This window comes from Betta splendens, chromosome 24 (assembly GCF_900634795.4).
Source record: "Betta splendens chromosome 24, fBetSpl5.4, whole genome shotgun sequence".
NCBI lineage: Eukaryota > Metazoa > Chordata > Actinopteri > Anabantiformes > Osphronemidae > Betta > Betta splendens.
The window spans coordinates 6754294-6774632 of NC_040901.2; the positions used below are offsets into that span (position 1 = coordinate 6754294).

General features: G+C 46.5%; 3 protein-coding genes and 1 long non-coding RNA gene across 7 annotated transcripts in view; 2 read left to right on the top strand and 2 right to left on the bottom strand.

Moving 5' to 3' along the window:
• The window catches only part of LOC121202020 (uncharacterized), a 49707-nt gene extending 45452 nt beyond the window's left edge, over nt 1-4255 (bottom strand). The window contains exons 1-2 of the long non-coding RNA XR_008693880.1: nt 4107-4255; nt 3326-3368 (exon numbers count right to left, since the gene is read on the bottom strand). This is a non-coding gene — a long non-coding RNA (uncharacterized LOC121202020). The remainder of the gene's footprint in view (nt 1-3325; nt 3369-4106) is intronic.
• On the top strand, nt 1007-9232 carry dll4 (delta-like 4 (Drosophila)). Its single transcript, XM_029141543.3, has 11 exons — nt 1007-1455; nt 1590-1850; nt 2206-2263; nt 2889-3152; nt 4658-4718; nt 5622-5752; nt 5921-6090; nt 6174-6393; nt 6683-7421; nt 7519-7627; nt 8100-9232. The coding sequence occupies exons 1-11, from the start codon at nt 1402-1404 to the stop codon at nt 8103-8105; spliced, it is 2073 nt and encodes a 690-aa protein (XP_028997376.1). The 5' UTR covers nt 1007-1401; the 3' UTR covers nt 8106-9232.
• A 3028-nt stretch (nt 9233-12260) lies between these two features.
• Nucleotides 12261-13933, top strand: chac1 (ChaC, cation transport regulator homolog 1 (E. coli)). The gene is made up of 3 exons (XM_029141036.3): nt 12261-12914; nt 13057-13092; nt 13193-13933. The coding sequence occupies exons 1-3, from the start codon at nt 12744-12746 to the stop codon at nt 13577-13579; spliced, it is 594 nt and encodes a 197-aa protein (XP_028996869.1). The 5' UTR covers nt 12261-12743; the 3' UTR covers nt 13580-13933.
• The window catches only part of ino80 (INO80 complex ATPase subunit), a 28415-nt gene continuing 21840 nt past the window's right edge, over nt 13765-20339 (bottom strand). For 3 of the 4 annotated variants that reach the window (XM_029141031.3, XM_055506308.1, XM_055506309.1), the window contains exons 29-37: nt 19564-19658; nt 19384-19456; nt 19050-19208; nt 18852-18954; nt 18672-18760; nt 18423-18578; nt 17997-18168; nt 16890-17105; nt 13765-16757 (exon numbers count right to left, since the gene is read on the bottom strand). In XM_029141031.3, the coding sequence (XP_028996864.1) occupies nt 16549-16757; nt 16890-17105; nt 17997-18168; nt 18423-18578; nt 18672-18760; nt 18852-18954; nt 19050-19208; nt 19384-19456; nt 19564-19658 (1272 nt within the window). In that variant the 3' untranslated portion in view covers nt 13765-16548. The remainder of the gene's footprint in view (nt 16758-16889; nt 17106-17996; nt 18169-18422; nt 18579-18671; nt 18761-18851; nt 18955-19049; nt 19209-19383; nt 19457-19563; nt 19659-20339) is intronic. The other variant, XM_055506310.1, reaches the window with a different exon arrangement.

A 20339-nucleotide genomic window follows, 5' to 3' on the forward strand; every position in this document is an offset into this window, starting at 1 on the left:
AAATCTTTCATCCCGATCTTTTAGGCTGATCTGCGAACGGGCCCCGCGTTCCCATTAGCTATTAAAAGGCCACAAGGACCATTTGGATGCGGCGTGTGTGCGAGACACAGAGGGAGGGAGAGAGAGAGAGAGCGAGAGAGGGGGGGGAGGGGGTCTCATTTGCATACAGCTGAATAGGTATGTCCCCCGTCCCGCACACTACACCCGCATGAGGGCGAGAGTGGGACACGCGCTGCAACAATAGGAGACACGCCGCCACTAAACTGTTCAGCTCATGGGTGGGCATGAAGGGGCACGCGCCACCAGAATAAATGCATCAAAAATGTCACACTAAAAACGGGCCGGGAGGCGATGGCGGCCGTGCGTAGAAGCAAAGGGCAACGCGCTTTATTAGCGACGAAAGATTCGTTTTTGTTTAGATTTTAACATTTAATGGCGCTTGTTGTGGTGCGTTATAGATCTCAGCTGTTCTAAAATGCTTAGAAACACAGCTAATAATACAAATGCAACGTTAACCGCAATCAAAACAATAGGAATCGATCTTTTTCCCCTTTAATTGCTATTTTACGCCGGAGAGAAACATTAGACACAAAATAGAGAGAAAGGTCTGAGGGGAAATAGTGCGCGTGGCTCGAAAGCTATAGGTGAGGGCTAATTAGGCGAGCAATTGAGTGGAACCGAGGGCAAAAGGGTGCGTGGAATAAGGCAGTAATTGAATTCATGCTTTAGATCCGCAAAGTTTCGGCTCTCCTTCATTGTCTTTACTCACTGTTATGTGCAAATGTGCGTCCGGCGCATTGTGCGCTATAAATAAGTCAACAGATGTTGGTGCTTGTTAATAATCGCGCAGTATCCATGGTGGTCGGTGCCACTGGGTATTAAATCTGGATAATTGTTGTTGGGCTGGAAGGGAAGGGGGTTGAATAAAGGGGGCGGTGTCAACGCGGTGACTGACAGTTTATGTAATGAGCGGCGCAGCGCGAGTCTATATATCCAGGAGGAGACACGCTACGGTTCATTCAGTAGTATTAAGACGAGTGATGAACATCCGTGGCGCAGCGACGCACCACGTTCAGCACCAAAACAAGCCCTGAGTAGCGCACGGCGGAGTCACCATTGTGGAGTACCGTGGCCTGCAAGGAGAGGACGCCCCGTGACAGACAGACGCGCGACTCTGGATATTTGTCTCACCCGCACCTTTGGATAACTTGGAGATTGGAAGCGCGTTCCGAGGACGCTGCTGACGCACGGCGCACGGGAGCTACAGCAGCGCTCCCTGGGAGTGAAGACGGATTTATTCGTGCTGCATAGAGATTTTTCGCCCCCTCGGTGTAAATACTTTGGAATAGGTTTTGCCGCTTGGCTGTCTGGTGACGCGGCTGCCGTGGAGAAGCGAGAAGGATGGCAGCCTGGTTCACCTTTACCATCGCGTTCAGCACCACGTTGATAACACAGGTATGAAGGAGGATAACGCGTCTCCCCGGCGAAAACTCCAGGAAAACCCAGTTGTTTCATGTTTTTTTTTTGTCTCTATGAGATGAATGTAAACGCAGCGACGATTTCCTAAATGATATTTCCTTCTCTTTTAGGTATTTGGATCCGGTGTTTTTGAGCTGGATCTCCACGAATTCAAAAACCACAAAGGTTTGCTGGCAAACGGAAACGCGTGCAAACCCCATTGCAGGACTTATTTTAGGATTTGCTTGAAAAACTATCAGGCTGTGGTGTCGCCAGGTGACTGCATCTTTGGGAATACAATGACACCCGTGCTGGGGACAAACTCTTTCAGCGCCAAGGACAGTGGCACTTTACCTAGACCAATTCAAATACCGTTCACCTATGGATGGCCGGTAAGAGCGTGGAGCACTAAATCCACTTTATTTCTTTTATTACAGCCACCGCTGTCATGTTATTTCCAGGAAACTACTATGCACTTTGGGAGCGCACCGATTATTGGTCAGCTCATCTAATCCATATCATTAGGTAATACTCTTTCGACAAACAGATTGGACTGCTTCGACGCTACAAGAGACCATGCAATGGTCACAGTAACACGCTTTATTCGTGGAGCCACCCGTGTCATTGGAATAACTATATTAAACAATAACAGCTATTTAATATAAAAAAAAAACAAAGATCCATTCTCTGCTTTTATTTTGAAATTGCCAATAGGATATTAATTGCCTGCATGTGTTTTCTCCTCAGGGCTCATTTTCATTAATAATTGAAGCCTGGCATTCACCTTATGGAAATCTACCTGTAGGTAAGTGCATCACTTTGTACCACAGGAGGGAGCTCTGCCTGTGCATTTAACGTATGAGTCTCCCCAAACCAGTTTGTCGTTGTCGTTTATGCACAAATGCTCGTGGGAGAACCCAAACACATGAAACACAGTGCAGTCGCTCAACATGTTTGTCACCAACGGTTATTATTGCTCATAGTTTTACACATTTTAACGCCAATTCAGCCCTTTGTTATGAACTTCTGAACACTTTTTTCATTCTTATAGCCAATACAATTGAACTTCCTCCAGTTTATTTTTGGCGTGGGAAAGAGATGTGGGCTTTGGTGAGAATACGCGGTGCCTGCCAAAAACCCCTGACTACATCTTCCTGTATTTTACACCTTGCTCTGTTCCGCCCTTTGGAAGAGTAGACTGGGCCTGGGAATGTTTCTTCTGACAGAGAGAAAGAGGAAATATAAACTGTATGGGATTTGATAAGAGATGCGACTTGGTATTGGGTGGATTAATAAAATGAAAGTAGAAGACTTTTGATTTACACGTCAGTTCTTGGCATGAAACCCAAATTCAAGCCCACTGCAAGCTACGACTCTGTTATCTGTTAGCTAAATCTGACTTCCTCCTCCTTGTCTGCTTCCTCTTTCAGATACCAACAATCCAGACTTTTTGATTAGCCTTTTTGCCTTCCAAAGACAGCTGGGTGTCGGGACTGATTGGTCCCAGGACACACAGATCGGAACGCAGACGGAGTTGAGGTTTTCATACCGATTTATCTGCAACGAGAGCTACTACGGAGAGAGCTGTTCCAAGAAATGCACGCCCAGGGACGACCGATTCGGCCACTACACCTGCACCCGAGATGGCGAGTTGTCCTGTCTGCCCGGCTGGAAGGGCAAATACTGCGAAGAACGTAAGACATTCACAAAGTGCCGTCTCCTCTTTGAGCCCAGATGTATTTTGTATTCTGTATTTTGGTGAATGTGTCAACGTCCAGCCTTGTTCTGGGGTCGTGCAAATAATTGACCTATAGCTGAAAAGTATTGCATGCGTCTCTATTTGGAGGAACAATGTGATAGTTCTTACCTTATACCAGCTGCTGCTCCTCCTTCATCACCATCGTTTGGGCCTAAAATTTTTGGACACGTTAGAGACATCATTAATACCCAACACATCAGAAAGCATCAGTTCAGCTGAATACAGCATGTTTTGGTGCTTTTTACCAATCCCAGTCTCAGATACCTTATTATCATGCAATTGTGTTGTGTAACTGCTTGAGGGTTCGTGTCACAGTCACTGTATAGGAGTGAAGGGACGAACCGGATGGAGCAGCACTCCCATGTTTTGGACTGCTGTGAATGAGCCCATGAGGAGGCCCGGTGCCATTTGGCTCCACAATAACCAGGGTCCCTCTCACCAAAACAAATTAATCAAAGAGTAGATTGGAAGGAGGCACCGCTGGAGTAATTGTTACCATGTGCTGGTTATGTGACCACATGGGTGACAGCGGATCTGTCATCCATGTCACTTGGTGGTGAAAGAGAAATTGTCATGTGCTATTTCAACTATGGCGCCAAATTCTAACCAGATGGGCTCACGTGTTGCAATTACAGACACATCAATCGTCAGTGACTACAGAAAATATACACGAGAAAGACAGATTAGGGATCTTTCAGACACTATAATTTCCCTTCTCTCACAAACGCTCTCGTGCGTCAGTTGAAAAACCCGTTCACTTCAGGACATTCCGTTTCAAACATGCATTTTAATCACCGCCGTGCTAATTAAACGCGTTAATAAGACGTAAAGGGTCATTTTTAGCTAGTTGTGTTGTTGCCATAACAAGCTGCGTCTTATACGGATTTACCTGCGCCTCGTAATGGAGCCACAAAAGCTCAGTTGTGTTTCGTGCCTCGGCGGAACAGCCGTAGTGGCGCGCGCGCGCCTGGTAACGTAATCCTCGAGCGGGCGAGCGCGGGCACCGACAGGAGGAGCGCGGGCGACTGCACGCGCCAAGGTTAATCGCGGCATTATTATCCGCCACGCGCCACCGATGTTTAGTCCCCTTCCCATTGTTGGGCGCGCGCTAGTAGCAGCTGCAAATATGGTTCTGGGCAGACCACAAACAACAATAGCGACAGCTGTCTGCTATTGAGAGCGAGCATCTGTTCTACACTAACCCGACCGCTTACCGTCAGTCGCCTGATATGTTGTCCCGCGAATCAGTGTCATGCAAGACGGGCGCACTTAAAGCGGGACAAACGGGCCGCCAAGCGACCCGCCCGGCGGATCAAACGGAGGCTCGGGGGGAAAGTTGAGACATAAGACTCACGGTCCAGAGGCTGAATAAAGTTTAGATAGTTTTATTATTTTTTGTGTTTGTTTGTGTTTAATACTCTTTATCCTTCTTCTCTCCAGCTATTTGTCTGGAGGGCTGCAGCGAGCGCAACGGAAACTGCTCCAGACCTGGCGAGTGTGTGTGAGTATCATTGTCGAACTTGTTGTAGGAAGACGGTGTGTGTGTGTGTGTGTGTGTGTGTGTGTGTGTGTGTGTGTGTGTGTGTGTGTGTGTGTGTGTGTGTGGTTTCCCCCCCACTCTTATTTCGCCCTCTTTTCTAGGCCCAAATCCATCCTTCCGATGCAATAACTGCCCCGAACTGACGTTAAACCCTTCAGACACCCGACCCAGTAAAACAGCTTGTTTCTGCTCACTCAGCAGAAAAACGTTGGAACCTCAAAACGCGCAGCCTCACAGTCTGATGGTTTAACAAGGCTCCTGCAGACTGAACTAAAAAAAATGAATATTCATGGAAACCTATGAATTCAAAACAAAAAAAAAAGTTGGCCAGACACCAAAAACCTCTGCTGCAAACGCTCACATCTGTATTATGACATCATCATTCATCTTGTGCCTCCTTGTTTGTTTTACCCCCAACAACGCTCTCTGTTAATTCTGTTATTGCTGCATTGGTCTTGTTTGTGATGTAGACAGTGCTGTTATCACTATTCAGCATGATTTTCCAATAAACAGTTTTGTATGTAATAACTCACGCCTAATGATGTAATAATGACGGATTCAATTCCTTCTAAACACACGCCACTACATCCAGCAGCTTACTTAGCTTTCCCTCCACTTTACATGATTGACTTATATGAGAATTTAATGACAGCATTCAGCTTTGTTAAGACTATTAATGTCATGTTACATGATTATTGCCCGAATCCTTAATGTATTCGTCAACTAATCCATGACAGGACTATAAAACACATTTGCCTGCTTCCATTAAATCTCAGATGAGCAATTGCGTGTTTAGCCGCTCACGCGTGTGTTATTCAAACGTACGACTGACTGACCGGAGGGCGGGTTCTTGTCGCTCCACAGCTGCAGGGACGGCTGGCAAGGCCCGTTCTGCGACGAGTGTAAGAAGTACCCGGCCTGCAAGCACGGCACCTGCCAGCTGCCGTGGCAGTGTAACTGTCAGGAGGGCTGGGGAGGCCTATTATGTGACCAAGGTACGGCACACGACTGCCATCTTCTCATGTTACCGACTCCCTGTTTTCATTTGAATGAGCCTGAAAGCATTAGTAAATTAGGTTTCCTCTAAACTGTTCCATTCGTAGCCGGAGTTGAGTTTACCCCCTCCCCTCCTTGTAAACAGCCACTCTTCTCTACCCCCCCAGATCTGAACTTCTGCACCCATCACCATCCTTGTGTGAATGGCGCCACCTGCATGAACACGGGCCAGGGCAGCTACACGTGCACGTGCCTGCCGGGCTTCACCGGCGTGAACTGCGAGCTGGAGATGCAGGCGTGCGACAGCAACCCCTGCAGGAACGGCGGCACATGCGCAGTACGTAGCATGCTAGCTAATCCCCGAACACTCACGCCGCTTCGTTTTTCGAATTTAGTTTTAATTTAATTTTGTTCCGCCAGAATCTGGAGAGCGGCTACCGGTGCACGTGCCCCCGGGGCTTCGAGGGCCCCCACTGCGAGCACGGCCTGCTGACGTGCACCGAGTCGCCCTGCTTCCACGGCGGCAAGTGCTGGGACAAAGACGACGGCCGCAGCTACATGTGCGAGTGCCTCCGCGGCTACACCGGCCTCAACTGCGAGAAGAGAGTGGACAAGTGCACGTCGCTTCCCTGCGCTAATGGTGCGATCTTCCTCCCCCTCCCCACTTTTTTGAACTTCCCTTCACTCTTTCTCCCCCTTCAAATTCCTGCAACTGGAACAACAGGAATTGGTGGGAACTTGGTGTCTATTGTCCTGCGTGTAAACAGCGGCTTGTAAATGTCACCACAGCTCACGGCGATTGTTGATGAAAGGGGACAAATATCCAGCGTAGCTCAATTTCTGAGTTCTGCATGAGGAGAGGTTTGACGGGGTTGTGTTGATGCAGATGATTCTGGGGACCTGAGCACTAACTCTCCTCCTCCCCACAGGTGGCCTGTGCGTGATGCACGGCGGCACGCGCATGTGCAGCTGCCGCTCGGGATTCACCGGCCCGCGCTGCGAGATCAACATCAACGAGTGCGCCGGCGGGCCCTGCCTCAACGGCGGCACCTGCCAGGACCGGATCAACGACTACACGTGCGCCTGCGCCGCCGGCTACGACGGACGCAACTGCGAGCGGATCCTGGACGACTGCTCGCTCCAGCCCTGCCTCAACGGCGGCCTGTGCACCGGCGGCGGCGGGCCGGGCAGGCCTCCCGCCATGTGCACCTGCCCCGACAACTTCTCCGGGCGCCGCTGCGAGCTCTTCGCCGACCGCGCCTCCACCGCGCCCGGCGAGCACACGCAGGACGGCTTCCAGTGGGCGGCGGTGTCGCTGGCCGTGGGGCTGGTGGCGCTCCTGGTGCTGCTGTGCATGGTGGGGCTGGCCCTAAGGCACATCCACGCGCACGCCCAGCGCGAGCGGGGCGACTCGGAGACTATGAACAACCTGTCCAACGCACAGAGGGACAACCTGATCCCGGCGTCCCAGCTCAAGAACACCAACCAGAAGATCAGCCTGGAGGTGGACTGTGATTCGGAGAAATCGAACTTTATCCATAAAAACTATCACTTGGACTCTTACAACTCGAAATCAAAGGAGTTCAAGGATGAAAAGTCGCAGGATGACAAAAGTCTTATTTATGACAAGTGTTTAGAAGATAAAATGCCCTTGAGAAGAATGTACAGGTGAGAGGCAGCAGCTGTTCACACGCGTAAACCTGACCCATAACTCCGCCATGTGCTTCTAGTTTGTGCTAACGCAAAGCTTGATTTGTGTCCGCAGTGAAAAGCCGGAGTGTAGGATATCAACGATATGCTCCTCGAGAGACTCCATGTACCAGTCGGTATTTGTTATAGCAGAGGAAAGGAGGGAATGCGTCATAGCAACCGAGGTGAGCGACCAGAAAGGTTCACGTCTTCCTTTGTCAATTGTTTGTGTGGATCCCCTTTTGGAAATGCATCAATTCATCCCAAGTGCATCATCATTCACTAACGCATCAACATTTATTACAGTGGTTGATGCTATTTGTAGACAGACTATAGTGGTAGTAATATTCGGACCTGAGCTGGGGATTTACCTCTCAAATTCATTATTAATTTCTGCGAATTAAAGTGGCCATTCTTCCTTCTGGCCGTGCGATGACCTAACATCGGATCTTTTAATGACTCCTCACGTTTGCCTTTGCTTGGTCTCTACGGTGCTTTGTTTTACTGTCGTGCCAGTGATGGGATTTTTTTTAAGATGTTGCTTCCAAGCAAAACATAACTGCGATGATGGAGCATGTGAGGTTCCAGCTCCGCGATTGTGTTTCTTTGAATCGTGATGTATTCTAACCCTTTCCTCCCTCGCTTCCTTTCCCACAGGTGTAAACTGTGAGAGGGTCTGAAAGCCACAGGGACGAGGGACAAGACACAATCAAGGCAGAATGTAATATTCTGGATTGTTTACAAATGCTGAGAGGAGACCGGGGATGGTTTCAGTTGTCCACTGCTGCTCTGGAACACTTGAGAAATCTCAGCTCTGCGAACTAAGAAACTTTATGTCGACCAAGTGTTTGTATGCAAAAACAAAAATGTACAGTGAAGGACCTCTCAGTTGTAAGAATGGCTTGACGGACTGACAAAAAGACTTGTTAATCAAGGTGTGAGGACGGACTGAGCTTCGGTGAATTATTAATTTATAACTTTGGCCGTCCTGGACAGTGAAAGGAGGTGAAGGTGGATCATCGTCCCTCATACCTGACCCGGCCGTCTGTGATAATCATGGTGACTCTGAAAGCCAACCAATTAGTTAAAAAGGTGCCTAAAGATTTGACCCCCCACCGACCCCCCTACACACACACACACCCTCCACTGCCAGCTTCGCCTGCTATGCAAGACTCAGGGTCGAGACAAAGGAGCTCACCCACCAGCACAATCCAACCTCCGAACACTGAGAATTATGAATGTCTGAAACTAATCTTCAGCTGTCAATCACACGAAAAATGGCTGGTCGGACTTTTCCATTCAACGGTGAAGATTGTATGCAGCTCCAAATTCACTAGAAGCCTTAAAAATAGGGGGTTTGAATGATAAATTTGTGCCCTTGTCTGTCCTTGGATCGTTTGCACTACAACACAACACGGGAAAACTGCTTTTTAATCAACCAGGATTCGAAGAGAAAAACCACAGGAGCAAGAGCCTGAGCTGTGCCAGCAAGATCCAAGCGAAGAGTAAAACCCAGGGAGAAAGACTCTCACACCACTGCCTGCCTATAATAAAATTCAAAAAACACAGAACCAATAATGTAATTTTTTAAAATGATTATTTCCAGAGTTTAATTTAAATATGGCACACTGTTCTTTATATGTTTTATAATATTATTTTGTATATAATGCATATTTATAAGGACCAAACTTCTGAAGAATAAAACTTCCTTGAAAATTTGATGTCAGTAAATGAGAAAGGAAATTATTTTTGAGGTGTTTTGAAATAATGAAACTGATTACCAATAATGATTACGCGTGTCTTGTATTTTTTCTATTGTATTAATTATCGAACCTTAATTTAATCAGAGTTGTAGAAATGGAACGTTGCCGTGTGCTCAATTTCTTTACACCTACTCCTCACAGCACATTCTTACGCAATGTTGAAATTATTATTATTAAGAGATGTTGAAATGTGGAGGTTTTGAATATGATCTCATCATTACATTAAATCCAGCTGTGTTGCACCGCATCAAAGGTTGGAGGTTAGAGTGTTGTCAGGGTAACGTTTTGGACATGAGGTACAGTACAGACATAAAACCTCCTGACGCCGTTGCTACCTCGAGTGATTCCTGGAAACGCCTTTGGCTCCGACCCCACCAACCCAAATATCGTTCTCGCTCTCCAGCCCCAAATTGGCTTGAAATTTAAATCCGTCTCCACGGATACCACCCCCTCAAGCTGGAAATGGCGAAACAAAGGCAGGCACAGGGCAGAGGGGAACGCCCCCCACTTCATAATGTGCGCGCACACACACACACACACACACACACACACACACACACACACACACACTCATGGCAAACCAAACAGATGCCGTGGGGGAGCATGGATGGAGTCTGCAGCGCCATAAAAACAGCAGCATATGCCAGGCCTCTCGCCTCGTGTGCATGACAGAATGCACAGACCTCCTTCCATAAAAAAAAAACACACTCAGGCACTTACAGGGTCCCCAACTGCCTGCCTTCCCTTCAGGGTTTAGAGCAATATTTCAATGCTCGGCTCTCTACCGCCCACTCCTGCAAACAAAGCTGGGGAGCGGGCCTGGCACTGGGGCCATCGGCCGAGAGGAGGGAAACCAGATGGAAACCAGTGGATCGTGCGTGAATCCACATAAATAACAAGATCTCTGTTTTAGAAAAGGTGACTCTTTGGACAACCTGGCAAATCCTCTCAACCTTTTGTCCTCCCAGCGCCGCTGTTTCACGGGGGTTTGTCTTGTTCCAACGCGTAACATGTCATTAACATCGTGAAAACCTCTCTTGCCTTCAGCGCGCGAAAATCCCGCGACAGTCGACACCCCCTAATCAGACGCAATCAACACTTCTCAGAGGGCTTTGGACGGCGTTTCTCCTTGCACACATGCTTTTAGCTGGGAGACATCCTCATCACAGTGTCAGCGCAATGAATGATTACCAGGTTGAAGCCCCGTATCCAACTGACAGACACCCACCATCATCATCATCATCCTCACAGCAACGCACCCTCATTCACACACGATGGTGGTTGCAGACACATGCCGGGGCTCCGCTCTTTGGCCCCTGGGTCTCCATAACGTGGCCAGGCATTTTCATTGTGTTATAATCACAGCATCCTGTTTGTGACCCAGTGACATCGGTTCCTGTTTCCTCGCTGATTAAGAAATACAGAACTCGCCGGCGCAGGCCAACTATTTTTCTCACGCATCGCTTTCTTCACTCTGCACTCGCGCGCGCACACATGGCGGCCGCTTTTCAGGAAACCGCCTCAAACTGAATCAGAGCGCGGACAAACACGCTAATCAGCGCTGTTTATCCTGAACGAGGAGATGGGAAAATTCATGAATTGATGTAATAAGCAAAGAGTCAGGAAGCTGATGTCTTTTTTGAGGAATGTGGAAGTGTCTCTACATAACACTTGCTAAAACAAAAAACTGCTGTGTAGCTTAGACTTTATCTCATCACATACAAGTTATTAAAGTAGTACTAAAGTAATTTAGAACAATGAGTACAATGAGTAAAGATGAACTGATAACCAGTAGAAGCCTCCTTCCCTCGGCTTCTAGGAGAAGACATCACTGCTCTGGACAAATTCCACTGACACATGATGTAGTTACTCTGTGTCTGTAACATCCACACAACTCTGCCCTTGCAGTTGCTTTATTAATTAACACTAGGTGTCAGTATGAAACCCAAACACAGGAAATCAGTAGTAAATGTATGGAAAATAAGAATCTCAGCTACGCCATAATTAATCTCTCAAGCAACTTAGGTAAATTGCAGTTCAAAACAAACATATACCCCCTCACCTTCTTACTTAGTCCTCATAATCATTCGTTAAAAGTATTAAAAGTACACAAAGGTCAAACAAAAGAAGAAATGTGTTGCACTGTAATGGAAGCATAATATTAAAAATATTAAAATAAACAATATTACATTTAAATGTAATATTGTTTTTCAATATTATGCTTTCAGATGGCAATGACAGTTGCTAGCATCATAACTCCTGACTCATTGACGTTTACTTGCATTAAACAATTTTTAAATTGTGATGTCGAAATGAAGACACATGTGAAATAAATGTTAAGCTTTTACTTAAATTCAAACGAGAGCTACCCGTAGTGACGCTCAAGGAGTGCATGGACGTGAAAGGCTCCAGCACAGGATGGAAGATTGCGCGTGACTCAAAGCCTGGATTGTGCAGTGCTTTAGATTTATGAAGAGCTTATACAGTTGTCTGGCCTCTTATCAAAGATAATGCCAGCTATTTATAGAGAATCTATGTATCAGCACAAATGAACCTGCGCTATCACTGTGTCTATCCATCATTTTTCAAGACAAGACTTGTATTTGTTTCAATTCATAGATTATTTTCTGTCTTTTTTGTGGTACGTGTTGAAAAACGCTGATCAGGTCACTCCTGATTTGCGCCGGGGTCAAACCTGATGCAACTTCTTGGTATGTTGACTGGTTGCCACCGAGGCCCTGAAATGCTGTTGGAAATTGCATCAGCCACGCCAAGCTTGTACCATATGGAAATCGGTTAAGTGATTGGCAACACGGGCGGCCAATCATTCATTGAAAGACAGTTCGACGGCCAATCACGTTGAAACGTGGGTGTGCGCGTTAAGGCCAATCTGAGCCAACAAGCTGAGAAGTGGCTTTTAAAGTCCCGCCTTTTTCAACGCACAGAAAAATGATTGGTTAAAAGGTAAACAAACGCACGCTTGCCTTAACACGATTGGTCCATAACATTGCTCGAGACACGCCCACCTACCCACGGGTGTATAAAGCCGTGAGCGGCGCTCCGCCATGTTATCGAGGAAATGCTGGAATCCATCATTGCGTCCTGGCGAAGATAGCGGCTACAGCCAGGTTTTCGAAACGCCCAGCTACCATCACTAACATCAAACCTCGATCTTTTTATTCGTCGCCTTTTAAATTCCATCGCCAGCGAAGCGGCTGGCTAAGGCGCTGCTAGTTTTTTTTCCTCTATTGACCCGAAGGCCAAAGCGGCTGCCATGGATTTTTAAGGCATAATGCGGCACCTCTAATGCAATGGCAATGCATCGTGCAAGGCAAAATCAACTGCGAGATTCCATCTTCGCAACTGCCAAGCAGTTGGGCTCCAGTACCGCCCGCGGTATACCTGCGAGCCAACCGGTACCACTGCTTCTGGACCGAAGGAAGCTAACGCTAGCTAGCTAGGCGCCCCAGCTAACATCAGCTGATAAAGCGATCGATCCATCGATTCATCTGAACGTACGTCAACAATACCGATCACCATGAAACCTCAAGACATAATCACCGCGAAGACCAGTCTGTGGATCTTCGGGTACGGGTCACTGGTGTGGAAGCCTGACTTCAAGTACAAGAGGAGCAAGGTCGGTTACATTCAAGGTTACAAGAGACGTTTCTGGCACGGAGACAACTTCCATCGTGGGAATGATGAGTTGGTGAGACGGTTATTGTTTAATAGTTTAATAACTGATAATGTGCTACATGATGCTAGTTTGCCATGTGGAGCAGACGAGCTGCTGTGCTCGGCCTGCGTCAGGCCTCATTCCTGTCGTGACCCATTTTTCTCTCTGCCTGCAGCCCGGAAGAGTGGTGACGCTGATCGAGGATGATGACGTAAGTGGGCAGCTGTGCTTCACGTTTGTTGCTGGAGTTTCCAGACTGGCGTAACGTCCCAGCACGTCACGTGTTTACGTTTGTCTTCCTCCCCTCGCAGGAGAGCACATGGGGTGTGGCGTTTGAGGTGACCGGCTCTCAAGTCGAGGAGTCCCTCAAGTACCTAAACGTGCGCGAGACGGTCTGCGGCGGCTACGTCACCAAGATGGTGGATTTCTTCCCAGAGGGGGCAGGCCAGTCTCCGGTTCAGGCGCTCGTGTACATCGCCACCGCTGACAACGCCCTCTACCTGGGGCCGGCCAGCCCGGAGGCCATCGGCGCTCAGATCGCGGTGTGCAGCGGGAAGACGGGCCACAACTTGGAGTACCTGCTCCGCCTGGCAGAGTTCATGAGGCACAGCTGCCCACACGTGGAAGACCATCACCTGTTCGCGATAGAGGCGGCAGCAATGGACACGGTGATGTCCTATCTGTTAGCAGCCCAGTAGCTCGTACCCTTTGTCTCACCGGCTTGTGATGGATGAATGCACTACATTTAAAACACTTCTCAAATTTTAACCTGTTTCGCGTCTACGCTAGAATCATAACATTCAGTGCAACTGAATCCTTTTGAGTGCTACAGATGTTAAACACCTCATTGTTCACTGTAAAAATCTGTGCAATTTTATTTTCACAAAGGTGCATTAGCTGTTTTTATTTCCATGGTTCAGATTCCGTCCAGCCCATTCAGACCACTTGTTGCGGAAATTAAACTTATTTCCCAAATGGCTGCTGTGATGTAATCTTCAATCACTTTCCATCCAGTGTAAAGACCAACATCAATAAAATTCAAGAACTCTTAACATGTCTAGTTTTGCTTTTGTGAGTGTATGTGATTTGTAGAAAGGTCACAAAGGCAGGTGCAGAGTCTAGAAAGTGTACTAGTCAGAAAAGTATATACTGAATACCATCTTTTTTTTATGGAAATATATTGTAATTTTGTAGCTTAAGCTGTTTAAAATTCAAACAAAAGGTAGACTCATCACTCAATTATAACCTATGGTGAGCCATGGATTAGTACAGACGATCTGTTCAAGCTGTGGACACGTGGCACATCTGACAAACGTGACAGTTATTCATGTTTCCCAGAGTAAAGCCTGGAACAGGTCTTTTCATGTCACTCCATGTTCCAGATGTGACAGCTTTACAGCAGCATTTTCTTGAAAGCCCAGTTCAGCTGCTGTTTTTTTTAACAGGCCTCTCGTGTATATATGTACACAAACATAGTCCAGAGGAGCTTGTGCCTTGGATGCGATTCAACAAGTCTGTCTAGGTGCACATGCTTATGTAATTGCCGTCCGGGACCCGACCAGACCTGGAAGTCCTGTTTACATTGTGCTCCGTGGTCATGTTAGAAAACACCAGGATGATCAGGATGAAATCTTTATGACCTCGTGTGACGCCATGTGAACATGTCCCGCCTACGGCACTAGCTTTTATTTATTTATACTTCAAGTTGGGTAAGTAGGTAAGAGTTGTGACACATTTAAAAATTGCTGAACTTCACACTATTGATGTGTCAGGTCTCAGACATAAAAGCGTGTCTCAGTGAACTTTGTGTCTTTTACATTTGAGATCGGTAAACTTTCATTTGGATCAACTAATATGGAAAATATAAGTGTTATCCCAGTTCCTTGACCATGTTTCTGCAAAAGAAAAAAACTACAGTTGACATTTTAAAATGTATTTTTGTAAAGAGAAACACAAATATAATTACAAAAAATTACAATCTGACAATAAATATAGTTAATTAAAGTTATTTAACCCCCCACTGTTGTTTCCAGACTCTGTGGGAGGCATGATCTTCAACCTTCAGTGACTGTTGTGTCTCACTTTCCCGGTTTAGTGCAAAAACACCTCTCAAATCCATAATTACAGGTGTATTATGTGTCAAGTGACAAAGGAAACAGGACAGCAGCCAAGAACACACCCAAGAACAACAATGGGTTGGTTACTGCTGTGACAGGACATAGGAGCCCCACAGCGCTGGTGTCGATCATAAGCACTCAGCTAAGATCAATGTATGAAGCACTTATCCCAGACTTAGGAACAACAGCAGGTACCAACCCCATGAACCATCCTAACTCCCCTTCAAATACAAATTATTACATATTAAATACAATTATGTTATTCTTTCATATAATTATGGTGAATAAACATGAAGACTTGTTTAGCATTTTATTTTCGGTTTGCTCCTGTTTAGTAAAATGACAGATGCATTTCTTTATATGTACACATGAACTATAAAAATAGACGGGAGAATGAGGGAAAAGTCAGAGGAAAGGTTGATCTCATTATTATGTACATCAATATAGAACATCCTCGTTGCATCACACTATCAACACAAAACAAACCTAGAACAGATGTAGTGCTCAACTGAGGACACAGATGCAAACTTTTATCTAAAACACCAAAGAGAACCACAGACCTTCCTTCACCAAAGTCATTTTTTTCTGAAAAATAAAATTGGCTTCAATACAATATGCGTATTGTAAATAATATAATAAACGTACACGTTTTACAGGCAAATACCCTATAAGCAGTTGTCATGAATTTTCAATGTTTAACTCCAATAACTTAAATATTAAACAACCAATATGAATGAATTTATAAATTTACTGTTAGCAGCATCGTCACATTAACCAGTACCCCTCATTCTGCATTATTATTTTGACACGGGCAAAAATATATTATTGATTTTCATTTTTATCTGTACTGGAATAGATTTTATAGCCAAAAACATTAAGACCTGCCATGTTGTTGTGGGTCGCTTTATTACAAAAATAAGAGCTTTAGTAGAAAAGCTGTCCACCTGTTGTTCAGGACTCTGTGGGTCATGGATTCACATTAAGCGCCGTCAAATGCTAGTTTGCAATGTACTCGTCTATGAAACAATTAAATAACCTAGTGTACATGTATGAGCGTGGATAACACATGGAAGACGTGGCTCAGTGCATTTGACAGAACCTGCTTTGACTCGCTGCCATGGCAAACACAAAGCCCTTTAAACTACACGCACTGCTTCATGTAGCAGCTCGACAGAGCTTCCTGTCACAAATACAAAAGTAGACTCTTTTCAAAAAAGCACTTGGACACTTGTCACAATGCAAACGAAAATACTCAAGGCAGATTTTTATTCCACTGAGCCTGAACACGTTAAAATCAAACCGACACAAGAATGTGGAGGCGATTTCATGTCTGCATGTGGGAGGAGGGTCTGCGAGTTTGCTTTACCTGCAGCCAGTGAGCACTCCTCCTGGTGAACACTGCTCCCACTGTTTATTAGTTTAGGCGACAGTTGTCTGTGGTGATCACAGTGATAGCACGTCAGTTGCTTCGTCAGTGTGTTTAATAATGACACAGCTGTGTGTGCATATTCATGTTTGTCCAGCATGTCGCTGCGGTTGTACAGACGGCATCATCGAGCCCCAGGACCACCAGGGCCCTTGCCCTTCCGGACTGCGCTGTGGCTGCTGTGGTGGTGGCCGTGGGACAGCTGCTTCTGAGGGCTCGGTGTGGAGGCGCCTCCTTTGGTCTGGGGAGAGGAGCTCCTGCTAGGGTTGAAGGTGGGGGTGGTACCGGACCGGCCCAGGGAAGGCTGCAGGGCACCGGAGGCAGAGAGTCCTGCTTAGGTGTGGGAAAAAAGACAAGCAGAATTCAAATAACACGAGCAGAAAAGGATGATGACGCACATACATTATTTTGAAGGCAGAACCGATCCAGAGCCTTTTCCTGAGCGTGTAAATAAGGTCCACTAACCTTTAGAAACACTGTAGCCATATGCAGCATAAGCTGCAGCTGAAGCAGCTGCTGCACCAGCGATCGCTCCTGCCATAGCTGCTGCACTGCCCGCCGTCGATTTGCGCCCACGCCCTTTCCCTCCCGGTTTCACACCTCCTCCAGAACCTTTGGGCCGCCCCCGACTCCGGCCTGACCTGCCTCTGCCAGGACTGACGGTGTCGGAGACCGAAACACCTGAAGACAGAAGGCAGAGACCCACAATATGTCATGAGAGCGATGTTGTGTCGGGTTTGGACTCAATCCAGTTCACTAAAGATGCTGCTGCAGTTTCACTGTAATACGGATGAATCACTACACATTAAACATTAGCAATCATTATAATAAGTACAGGCTTAAGTAAAATGTGGAGTTTTGCTCGTATTTTCCATACTGTTTGCAGATTTAAAGCCAGTGTCTGCCTCACTGGCAACGTGCCTAATCCCTCTAGTACCTTCTGGCTTGTGTGACTTCCCTATTTCTCTCTGCTGGTCTGCATTTTATGGGCACGATTCTATCTAAATGCTGTGGTATATGATCCTGTGATGAGGGGAGATGAGACTATCCTATCACTAGCACCCAGACACGCATGAAAACGCTCCACAAATCCCTCATTCTAACCTCCATCCTTTATGCTCTTCGAAAGCTTTCATTATAAAATTATCTGCATCTCCGAAAGATCCAACTTTCTCCCTTGTCCCATGGTCTGTTTCCCAAGGGCAATCAGTAATCTAACTGGAGCCTTTGCATGGTAGTAAAACGCCAAGATGGGTTCCAATGAAACAGCCTGCACTTAGGAGGGATTACGTTACTGCAAAGCTTTCAAAATATACATAGATGCAATAAAAACGTATTTGGATCACACTAAAATGTTGCTGCCCAGAAGAATTTAGCAGGAATATGGCTTGTTAGAAAGAGTACATGCCAACTGAAACACGGTGCTGGTAATGTGTAGGGACACACTTCATGTAAGTGCCACCGTTTGCCTTTTGTAAAAGGGAGTAAAAATATGTCTTCATTTAGGAAACCATCAAATACAGTCATGTGGGATTTGAAGTAATTGATTATGATGCCAGCATGTTCTCTCACCATTCATGTTGTCAGAGACTGATCCAGACACGGAGGCAGGGGAGTTGGTGGCCCGCGACTGCGGCGCGGAGGACACGGGGTCGTCCACGATGACCAGCATGTCGCTGCTGCTCTCGTCCGCATCGGGATCCGGCGGCAACGAGCCGGGCTGGAGCTCGCTGCTTAGGGAGATCTGACCGTGCACAGGGGGACACACAGGCACAAACACAGGCTGGGGGTCAGCACCACAGGGAGCAGGGGAACCCGGGCCGTACAGTACATGGCAAGAATGGAGCGATGGCGGGAACAAAGTGGAGACGAAAATAGGGAATCACTCAAATGAGAGGTGACATTATCTAAAGTATAGAGAGCATAAAACATTTTCTCCTCCTTTGGTAGATTTTGCTGAGGGAAACCTTTCCTAACTACTAGATGTGACTGTCTCACCTCACTGAAGGGGCTCGGCATGGCTGAGTCCATCTCAACGCTGATGAAGGAGTCCTCTCCGTCTGCAGACAGGTTGGAGTTGTCTGCCGAAGGTGCGTGGGAGATGACCAGGTTCACCTCCTTCTTCCTCTTGTGCTCAGGGTCTTCATTCTTCTTCTGAGTGAGGGGACAGAGTAGGTTGACACCTAGTCTATTGATCAGTCTGGTTGGTTGACTGCTGAGATTACAGCTGATCTAGCTTTAATATACCTTCTCCGCGTACTTCTCCCTCTTTCTCTTGCGTTCCTTCACCTTGCTGCTTTCTTCCTGCTGCCTCTTCTCCTCCTGTCTCTGACGCACTACAGAAAAAGGCAATAATAAATCATCAGCAAAAGGGTTGCAAATATTGGGTCACAAGATCTTGATGTGTGCCTGGATTTAAATGCTCACGTTTCTTCTCCAGCTCATCATCATCCAATAGGAGGCTGACCACCTCTTTGGGTTTGAGCGTGTCTGGTTTAAAGTTTCCTCCCGATATAACCACTCTTTGAATCTTTTTACAACAGACCAATTCAGATAACATTAATTATAAATATTCCCATCATGACGCACACTGTTGATTCTCACTCTTTTGTTTGTGTTTCAGACCTCGCTCTTCTCCTTGGCTCGCTGCAGGATCCTCTCCTCGATGGTGCCCTGACATATGAGGCGATAGACTGTGACCTGCTTGGTCTGCCCTAGTCTGTGAGCTCTGTCCATGGCCTGTTGGTCCACTGTGGGGTTCCAGTCGCTGTCATAGAAGATAACCTAGAAGACATGACAAAACATTTTAATAACTTTTTAATTCCAACCTTTAAAAGGAAACTTTAGGCGAGTTTCTGCTAAATTGTTTTCCACATCCTATGATGCAATGAGACCCTGAAGTTGGCGTAAAGAGTTATGAGTTATGCTCTGTTTTTGCTTTAGTGTGTTGCAGACTCACAGTGTCAGCAGCAGTCAGGTTAATGCCAAGCCCTCCAGCCCTTGTACTCAATAGAAACACAAAGATGTCCGTCCTATAAATAGAGAGAGAGAAATAAAATAAATAGAGAGAAAGAACACATTATTACCCCCTACAACAAAAACCACACTAACATTCATACACACATCAGTATCTACTCACCGGCTCTGGAAGTCAGCCACCATGTCTCTGCGTTCGGAAATCTTAGAAGATCCATCAAGTCGCATGTAGGTGTGCTTACGATAAACCATGTACTCCTAAAAAGGCAGGACAACACATTACTGTAGGTGGACTGATGAAATGTTGTGATGCTGTACAAAGCTCGCCACACACTGAGTCCTAAAATATGCAATTTTACTTAAGTCTTTGAATGAGAAGCAGACAAGCCCTGCAGGTCTTCTTGTTAAGTTCCAAAGGTCAGGATATATTAATCTTTGGTCTAACAATCTGTGTCTGGCAGCAACTTTGTGTCCAAAACATCAAAATCCCACATTTTGTATGAGTTGAAACCTCACCCCCTGCCCAGAGAGACATGAAGAAATGCAAAAACTGTTATTCAATCCTCTCAATGTCTGCTAAGCTGTTCTCTGTGTGTGAGTGTCGGGTCTGATGGGGGGGTCAGAGCAACAGGAGTGATGAGGTGATATGCTGATCCCTCGTTAGGCATTGCCCCGAACCCTTAACCTCCACACTCAAACATGTCGGTGCCCCTGAACCAACAAACCGGTTACCATTACTGACACAAACCACACCTCGCCTCGCACAATCACTACCGACGATATCAATGATTTGACACTATGTTTTCATTGACCCCCATCACCCAGGGCCTTCTGGGCCTAAAGTGTGTGTGTGTGTGTGTGTGTGTGTGTGTGTGTGTGTGTGTGTGTGTGTGTGTGTGTGTGTGTGTGTTTGGCTCAGTTCCCAACAACCCCATCTGC

What these genes read in the sequence shown, in the direction of transcription:
- dll4 (XM_029141543.3), top strand. Translation starts at nt 1,402, where the DNA reads ATGGCAGCCTGGTTCACCTTTACCATCGCGTTCAGCACCACGTTGATA. An exon ending in TCCAGACCTGGCGAGTGTGT is followed by an intron (nt 4,719 to 5,621) that starts GTGAGTATCATT and finishes GTCGCTCCACAG; the next exon opens with CTGCAGGGACGGCTGGCAAG. An exon ending in GGAACGGCGGCACATGCGCA is followed by an intron (nt 6,091 to 6,173) that starts GTACGTAGCATG and finishes TTGTTCCGCCAG; the next exon opens with AATCTGGAGAGCGGCTACCG.
- chac1 (XM_029141036.3), top strand. Translation starts at nt 12,744, where the DNA reads ATGAAACCTCAAGACATAATCACCGCGAAGACCAGTCTGTGGATCTTC. An exon ending in ATCGTGGGAATGATGAGTTG is followed by an intron (nt 12,915 to 13,056) that starts GTGAGACGGTTA and finishes CTCTGCCTGCAG; the next exon opens with CCCGGAAGAGTGGTGACGCT. An exon ending in CGCTGATCGAGGATGATGAC is followed by an intron (nt 13,093 to 13,192) that starts GTAAGTGGGCAG and finishes CTCCCCTCGCAG; the next exon opens with GAGAGCACATGGGGTGTGGC.